Here is a 9,364-nt window from a genome sequence, read left to right as displayed (position 1 = left end):
ACTACACTAAATGAATCTCCAGAGCCCAGATCAAAAGCTGGAAGTGCCAACCAAGTCTCACAGTTTTAATAACCATTGCCAGGCTGGTACTGATCAGATTTCTACTTTTACTCCAGAGGATCTATTCCAGCATCTCCAGCTGCCCGAAAGCCATCTGTTTACACGTCTTGACATCAATTTAAACTCAACCATCTGAAACTAATTTTATCATCTCTAAAAGAGCTTCTCCCAGGGACACCTGGGTGGATCAGTCGGTTAGGCCTCTGACTTCGGCTCAGGTTATGATCTCAGAATCTGTGACTTCGAGCCCCACGTCGGGCTCTGTGCTGACAGCTCGGAGCCTGGAGCCTGCCTCGGATTCTGTGTCTCCCTCTCTCTCTGCTCCTCCCCCACTCATGCTGTCTCTGTCTCTCACAAATAAAATTAGAAAAAAATAAAAAAAATAAAAGAGCTTCTCCCAGCTTTCCTCCTACATATAGGCACCACCATTTATGCTGTTTTCCAATTCTCCTAACTCCTCATGCCCTCCCCTGGAAAATCTAAATCACTTCTGTATCATTCTTTTTTCCTCCACCTCTGGTTAAGAACAGGGCCCTTCTTACTTTCCTGCAGTACCCCTTGATTGCTGCCTCCTTTTCTGTCCTTGTGACCACCATTCATGGCTAGGCCTTTCTCATTTTGGGGAGACTGCTTTTAGGCAACTTAACTGGCCTCCTTTCCCTCAGCATCTTATCCTCCAATCACTCTTCATATAGAAGTCAGTCTGGGGGGGCCTAAGTTCAATTTTTCAGGGTGAGGTAGTTACACAAAAGACTAATATAGATGAAGGGCTGAAAATTAGAATTGGAATCATCTCCACAATAAGAACAGAAACTATCAAAGTGGATGAGATCTTAGGGGAATGTATGGTACTCCAAACAAAAGATCAAACTTCGGAATTACCAAATTGGGCTTAGAGCTTTGCACAAATGTCCATCGAGTGATGAATGGATAAATAAAATGTGATATATCCATACAATGGAATATTCTTCAGCCTTAAAAAGGAACGAAATTCTGACACATGCTACAACATGGATGATGCTTGAAAACATCATGCTAAGTGAAATAAGCCAGACACAAAAGCTACTTCTTGTAATGATTCCTTTTATCATGAAATGTCCAGAAGAGGCAAATCCACAAAGACAGACAGGAAATTAGCAGCTGCCAAGGACTGGAGGGAAAAGGGGAGTAACTGCTAACAGGTAGGAGGTTCTTTTTTGAGCAACCAAATGTTCTGAAATTAAATAATTGTGATGATTGCACAACTCTGAATTTGCTAAAAAGCACTTTGTAGACCCTTCAAAAAGGTGAACTTTATGGTATGTAGGTTATATTTCAACAATTTTTTAATGTTTATTTCTTTTTGAAAGAGAGCACACTAGCAAGTGGGGGAGGGACAGAGAGAGAAGGAGATACAGAATCTGAAGCAGGCTCTGAGCTGTCAGCAGAAAGTCTGATGCAGGACTGGGAACTTGTGAACCGTGAGATCATGACCTGAGCCAAAGTCAGACACTTAACTGACTGAGCCACCCAGGTGCCCTGAAGTGATTCGTTATCTTAAGTGATAATTCTCAGGGAGTAGGGAGGGAAGAGGGGATACCTTCCCTTTTCATTAACTCAATTTCTTTCAGCCTTGGTTTTCTAATCTTGGAAATACAGAAAATAGTAACAATCTCATAAAGTTGCAAACTCTGCAATCCTTGAGAGTCAGTAAGAGGTGAGTATCCCATAGTGAATTCTAGTTCTGTACTTAGTGGGCCAGTTAAGGAAGGATGAGCAGCCTTGTAAGTGCCTAGTACAATCAACAAAATGTATTTTTATTTCATACTCATGATTAGTAACTGTGATGTTATTTCAGAAGAAGAAACTAAAGTTCTGAGAATTTAAGTGGTTAAAGGTAGTAATTTATTCATGTGGAATTTAATGTCATTAGTTTTAAACTAACTCTTTCCCCCTCCCTATACAGATGAACACAAACAGGAATCTAATACTTTCAAACTTAAAACCTGAACATTAAATTCCACTGAAGGATAGTCCTCAAATTTCTGATTTTGTGTTATCTACACAGATTTGCAAATGGGGGCGGGGGGAGGGAGGGAGAGGGAGAGAGATTGTCATTAAGAACAAAGTTCTGAGCAAATTGTATTGGTTTATTTACAATTGTAATTTTATAAACAGTAACACAAACATCTTTACATTAATATTATGAAAAAAGTCCCACGGCTGAAATGGGCAAAAAATGGAGACTTCACGGCATTTGTAAAGGGGGCACCAAAAAGAAAGAAGAAAAGAAAAGAAAAAGAAAGCAACACAACCGTTGTGGGTAAAGTCATAAATATAGTATGCACCAGGTGCAATTTCACGCAAATGTCTTCAACCACTCAAGAAACCGCTTTTATTTAGATATTAGAATAAAATATCTTGAACTATGTTGCCTGTTATGTGCTTGATTTCCATTAAGTAAATTAAAATAACTGGCTATAAACAGTGTACATCTAAATATTTTTTCCTATAAACCCCTTAGAGATAATCCATTGCATTTTAGGACACAGCAGATTGTTAGGATTTGCTACTTCCCAAAAACACTTTATAAGGAGTCCTTCCATAGCTCCAAACACGTTCCCGATTTCTCTCACCAGATGTGTCTAATATAGACCTCAATAAATTAAATTGAGAAAGCTGCAAAGTAAAGCAGATCACTTTTTAGTTCTGTCAGATTAAGAACATAAAAATAGTTTCGAACCACTGGAACAGAAGACAAAAACCAAAGAAGAGTAAGAAATTTCAGAAAGAGCTGATAAAACAATTGTAGTTTATATAGCTCTCTGGTTATTTGGCTTTTATTTAAGTGGATATTCGTTGTGGTCACAGACCATAATCTCAGTAAGGATAAATCAATGTGTGCACAACAGCTGTTCTGAAATATCCCAAATCAAATATTCCACTTGTAATAAAGACCAATGACATTTTTATAGATACAACTCTGTCCCCCAAATGTTTATTTTAATCTTAATACGCCTACCTACTTATAATTTTAACCGCTCCTTAGAAACCAGTAGGATGAAGTTTAAGATCTGAAGCACTCAGTGTTCAAATCATTAGCTAATGGGAAAAGATGATTTAGAAACTGATACTCCAACATTTCACTAGCTGGACTGCATTTCTGGGTTGGCTGGAATCTTTATCTGCTTCGTTAAAAACATTTCACATTTTTTAAGAACAGAAACAGCAAGCTAATTATTAATCTATGTAATACTTTCAGTTTCTGATACTGCCAAGTGGATAAAACTAAATGTAGCAATTAAAGGGGTCTCTTCAACTAATTCTATCTCTAATTTTCAGTGAAGACATTGCAAGTATATATGTGCATGGATGTTTTTAAATCTGAAAGTGATGCATATTCCCTTTTAAAACACAGCTCTTCAAAACAGAACTGCATTCTGTACCCTTAGTTCACAAGGGTAGAGGGTCAGTTACCTCAAAGTCATTTAATAACTGACCTTTATAAATCATTTTACAAAACCGAAAATGCAAAAGAAAATTTAAGTAAAATTTTAGCTGTCTAGAAATTGATTATAATAATTTACACTTAGACCTGCAACTCAAGCACCCCCATGAGCAAATGAAAGGTCTTCTGTTAGTACACAATCAGGAAAGTATGTCCATGTTTCTTTCTCTTGGTTGCCTCAATTTCTTTTGAAATAATTCTCTCTTATATTAACTTTCCAAAGCATCCAAAACTTTCATGATCTGTTGTTTAATGGCTTTAGTAGCGTCTCCTGCATTTGGAATCAAATACCTAAGGGGGAAAAAATATACATATATATTAACATAAATTGTTTTCCCTTCAGGCCTCAGCTTAGGTGACACTTCCAATGCAAAGCTTCCCCTAACCTACAAAGCCAGCAGACATACCCTCATATTTACTCCCCATAACTTATTTCAATACATACATGAAAGCATATGTGAAAGAAAGAAAATCTAAGTGTGCAAGCTGGTGACTCTTCATAGCCAAATGGAAGGAACCAGAGATCTGGAGTCAGGACAGCTCCATTTGGTCCTGTCACAAGCAAGGTGTGAGGATTTGGAAGTCATTCAACTCCTCTGGGCTTCACATTTTTACAGGATTATAAAAATGGTTTAGTTTCCAGATAAGTGAGGTCCTATGGCCCTTGATGCCCATCCATGAACTGTTTTGTCACTGGTCCACAATAAGATAAGGAGTTTGTGCCAGATTGTAAATTAAATATAACACTCAGCACGTTGCTTACTTCATGGATACTTTTTCAAAAGAATTTTTTGATGAACGGAAGTAGAAACACTGACTTATATTCTGAGACAAGCTTCTTATTTGATAAACCAGCATTTAGTGCAGCAATAGTATAAGGACCCTTCTGTCAAAAAGTTAATGAAATTAGCTACGAAACTTACTGAAACCATGTGTTAATAACTAATTGACATATGATTAAGGGTACGGAAGAAAAAGATAAGCAAAGAATACTAATTAAAAGTGGCTCAAGTCGCCTATGCCACCATCTATTCTCCAAAAGAGAGAAACAGTGTTTAATAATGAACTAATTCAATAATTCAGATAATACCATTCTAAGAAAATCTTACCTTTCAATTGCCAAGATTTCTATTCCTGAAGCACTGCTATTTCCGTACTTGAAAGTAATTAGCTCAGGATGCTTTTTTTTAGATGTAATTTTAACTACAGAATTTAGTGCTTGTCGAGACTGTATATAAGCCAATCCTTTCCGTGAAAGAATCTCCCTTAAACAGTACATGTGTGTTGCAGTAACCAACAGATGACTTAAGAGGCAAAAAAAACATTAAACAACAAAAAGAATTTTAGACACGTCATGCAAAACAGCTGTTACTTCAACCAAAAAAATATTCAACTCCAGATGAAATTACTTTTGAATTAAAATGAATCATCTATAAACAAATAAACTACCCAATAAAAGTTCTTAATTTTCCTTTAGTTGTATGGAAAATTAACATTTTATTAATAGGAAATCCTGTAACCGTTTAAGAGCAAAGTTTCTATTTTATGTAATAAAAAGTACAATACTATTAGAAATCATTAAAATAATATTTTTAGAATCTATTCTATATGGTATATGGAATACAGTCCTTTTCAAACTTTTTCACAATACTGCCTATATTCATAAACTACTCTCAGTCACTATACCATAGTGTATACTTTTCATCAAAGACCACTAAGCAATAGTTGGGCTGCCTTACATATTTTATAATATTCTGTAACTGGATCTTGAAGGTAAAATGGGCATGGTGTTATTAACACACCCCCTCCCTGTGTCTTAGCTCACTTTTAATGTAATGCAATGATATACTCATACACATTTATGTAATACAGTAAAATCTTGGATTGTAACTTGTTCAGTGAGTGTCCCAGAAGATGAGCAAACCTTTCTAATACATTTTAACTTGATAAATGAGCGATGTCTTATGAGTAGTACATGATGCCAAACATCACATGATCGCAACTGAGCCAATGGTTCCTGAAATTCACTTTGATACACGAGTGCTCTGGATTACAAACTTGTTAGCAGAACGAATTATGCTCGCAAACCAAGGTTTTACTGTGCAGTAAAACTATAAAAGTCCAAAACGCAGGACACTCTGCAGAATACACAGCCTAGCCTCAAAAGAGTCATTCATCATGCAGAAAAGGGGAGGTGGTGGTAAAGGCAGAAGTACTGCTGCACACCGGCTGAAACTAAAGAGATTGACAGGCAAATACAATGCAGGAACCCTGACTAGCTATTGGATCAAAAAGGAAAAAAACGACTATAAATAATACTTTGGGGGCACCCTGAAAAATCTGAGTGTCACATGTATGTTGAATGATGTTCATTTTAAAGTTTTTAAAGAGTGATAATGCTATTTTAAAAACAGTCATAATGCTATTGAAGTTGTATAAGAGAATGCTCATATTCTTGGGAGATTTACACTAAAGCATTTTTGGGGGTTAAGGGTCATATCTGTAAGATTCTTCTGAATGGCTTGACAATAGAGAACTGTATGTGTATGTGTGTCTATAAATAGATATATAAATAGATTGGAAAAACACAAAAAGAAATTAAAATCTGGTGAATTGAGAGAGGCTTATAAAGATGTTCAATGTACTGTTTCTTCAACTTTTTAGAATATTTCAAAATAAAAAATTACATCAAAAATATTTTAAAAATCAAGACACATAATACAAGTTGACAAAGGAAAATTATATCTTATTGTACTTAAAGAAAATTTCTCCTGTGGTTAAGTTTTTTATTCCCCAAATTTAATTTTACTTCTGAAGAAGGCATTTAAAAAAGTACCTAGGAAACATGTGTCCACTTTCTTTCACTTCTTTACAAGGAAAATGATGCTTGACGTCTGGCTTGTTTATCCAAGTCTGAATGTTTACAACCTCTTTTCTGTCATCATCTGACATTGAAGAGCTGTCAATTTCATCTGAAAGAGTTTAAAGTGTTAAAAGTGGGAATTACCAACTTTAAAAATGAGACATTCCTTAATAGCCGGGAAAAAAAATTGAGTATTTTAAGCATACAGGTTGGGGGAAAAGAAAAAAACAATTCAAATCCTGTTACTATGTTTCCTTATGCCAATGGCATAATACAGAAATATTATTATGAAGCATTAGGCTACATGGTAAGAAAGGTGAAAATACTAAGAATACCCCGTAACACTGTGTGTCAACTATACTTAAATAAAAAATAAATAGGGGAGCCTGGGTGGCTCAGTCAGTTAAGCATCCGATTTCAGCTCAGGTCATGATCACATGGTTTGTCGGTTCGGGCCCTGCGTTGGGCTCTGTGCTGGCAGCTTGAGCCTGGAGTCTGCTTCAGATTCTGTGTCTCCCTCTCTTTCTGCCCCTCCCCTGCTCATACTCTGTCTCTCTCTTTCTCGAAAATGAATATTTAAAAATTTTTTTTAAATAATAAATAAATTAAGTAAGTAAGTAAGTAAGCAGGTAAGTAAGTGCGCCTAGATGGCTCCGTCAGTTAAGCACCCGACTTCAGCTCAGATCATGATCTCACAGTCCATTAGTTGGAGCCCCACGTCGGGCTCTGTGCTGACAGCCCAGAGCCTGGAGCCTGCTTTGGATTCTGTGTCTCCCTCTCTCTCTCTCTGCCCCTCCCCTACTCATGCTCTGTCTCTCTTTCTCTGTCAAAGATTTAAAAAAATAAAACAAAAAATAAATAATGTAAATAAATTTTTTAAAGACTACACTGCCTGAGGAATTTCAACTTTTTTGCTTTATGTAACATGACTCTAATCTATGTCTAGACTATAGAAAGATGGCTAAATTGTCCAATAATAAGCATCTATCTTGAAGGCAAAGATGTTAGAGTTCTTTTTCTCTTGCTGTTTTTTGACTTTAAGAAAAACAACAAAAATCCATCCTTGGATAAATAAGTAAAAATCTCTACAGTAGCAGTAACATTTATATAAATAGTAGACCTTTCAACTGTATTCTTCTGCAACTGCTTCTTCACTCTGAACAGTGTAAAATTTATACATGTTGATACACGTAGCTCTAGTATTCTCATTTTCATTACTGTACAATTTCCCAAATACAAATATATGCATAAATATATGACACATGTATGTATACTATAGTTTATCCATCCATTTGCCTCTTGGGAATTAAAAGAGTTGAAATGAAAGTTATTAAAGAAAGGAGCCGAAATATTCAGGGACAGACTGATAAATAACAGGAAGATAGCAACAAAAATAGAAGGGAGAGGAGAAAAAGAAACAATGAGAAATAGCACACAGAAAATTTCATTTACCTCAATGCAAGTTTTTAGGAAGGTGATTTTGTAAATATTTATTAAAATGTCAAATGTGGCTCCCTATAATCTATTAATCTTACTGCTAAGAATATAGCCTCTGTGTGTACTTACAAAAGTTCAGATAGTTATGTATAAAAATATCTATTGCCATTTGAAACAAACAAAAAACCTGAAAAACTACCAGTGTGAATTTTGAAAGACTGATTAAATAAATTATGGTGTGTTTATGTGATAGAAAGAGAACTAAGGTGGAATATGGGCTGAGATGGAAAATATACAGTATGTATTACTAAGTAGAAAAAACAAGGAGAAATTTGGGAAGGTTTTTTTTTATTTGCTACATTGATTTACTGCTTTATTTTTTCTAACCCAATACACATACTAACATTCATTATTATTACTTAACCAGGGTAATCTTGGCAGCAGCATTATGAAGCAAAGTAATAAATCATTTTTAAAAATATAAAGACAACCACAGACGATGATACAATTTGCCTGGTACAATATCCCCACCTTGTGGCCTTTTAGGATATTACCTCGAATTTAAAAAGGCTCTTTCCAGATGTCTCCATTTTGGAATCCCCTGAACTTTAGTCCCACAGCTCTCAATCACCCAGGTGGGTGGATCAAGGGGATTTAAATAAAATCCCATGGATTTAAATACTATTTCAACACGGATAATTCCCAGATCAGCACCACGTTATTAGACCTTCTCTCTTCATCTAAAGACTCCTATAATCAAATGCATACTCAGCATTTCTGCTTGAATTCTAACAGGCATAACTTAAGAGGTCTAAAACCAAACTCTTAGGAAAAAAACTAGAAAAAACTCTTAGGAAAAAAGAACAGACTCCCCAATCTCATCTACAGAATTTCATTGTGTCTTTTTTTTTTTTTTTTTTTTTTAAAGTTCAGCTAGTCTCAGAATGATCTCTATAGTCATTCCTGGTGCCTAAGGAAAGCATCTACAGATAAGTTTATTACTACACCTGTGTCGTATTCTTCTTCATCCCCAATGCTGAAAACAGGCTTTACACCACGGTAAGGCTTGCCCACTCTGTCACTGCTGCTCACATGCCTATATTCAAAGAATTTTAGAGGGGAAATTATCACTTAAGAAGTTAACCGAAGATTTTTACCAAGTATCATTTGAATATTTATACAAAATGTATACATTCTTTGTTCCTCACCCCCATATACCACCCAGCTTTAGAACAGCTATCTATGTTAAGGAAACTGTAACAAGATAGGAAATTATGTTAGCAAAAGTGGCATAATGTCTTGACAGGCTGAATGTTTTCAATCTGTAAAAATTAAATTTTAAAACAATTTTATTATTCATATTAGAACTAGTGCTTAGATCTGTGTAGCTTTAGGGAAGTCATTTAACCTCTCTGATTCTATTTTCATATCTGTAAAGTGGTAGTTAACAACAGTACCTACCCTTCAAGGTTACTGTGAGAATTAAATTAGTTAATATTTTGTAAAGCTCTTAGAAC

The 9,364-nt window shown here is 35.5% G+C and overlaps 1 protein-coding gene across 2 annotated transcripts in view; it reads right to left on the bottom strand.

Annotated features, from left to right (window-relative positions):
* Nucleotides 1–2,168: 2,168 nt before the first annotated feature.
* The window catches only part of TBC1D23 (TBC1 domain family member 23), a 58,233-nt gene continuing 51,037 nt past the window's right edge, over nucleotides 2,169–9,364 (bottom strand). For both annotated transcript variants that reach the window (XM_060640838.3, XM_060640837.3), the window contains 4 exons: nucleotides 8,855–8,943; nucleotides 6,384–6,519; nucleotides 4,657–4,851; nucleotides 2,169–3,838 (listed from right to left, as the gene is read on the bottom strand). In XM_060640838.3, the coding sequence (XP_060496821.1) occupies nucleotides 3,757–3,838; nucleotides 4,657–4,851; nucleotides 6,384–6,519; nucleotides 8,855–8,943 (502 nt within the window). In that variant the 3' untranslated portion in view covers nucleotides 2,169–3,756. The remainder of the gene's footprint in view (nucleotides 3,839–4,656; nucleotides 4,852–6,383; nucleotides 6,520–8,854; nucleotides 8,944–9,364) is intronic.

The sequence above is a fragment of the Panthera onca genome, chromosome C2 (genome assembly GCF_046562875.1).
Source record: "Panthera onca isolate mPanOnc1 chromosome C2, mPanOnc1 haplotype 2, whole genome shotgun sequence".
Taxonomy (NCBI): Eukaryota; Metazoa; Chordata; class Mammalia; order Carnivora; family Felidae; genus Panthera; species Panthera onca.
This window is presented reverse-complemented; position numbering and strand designations above follow the sequence as displayed.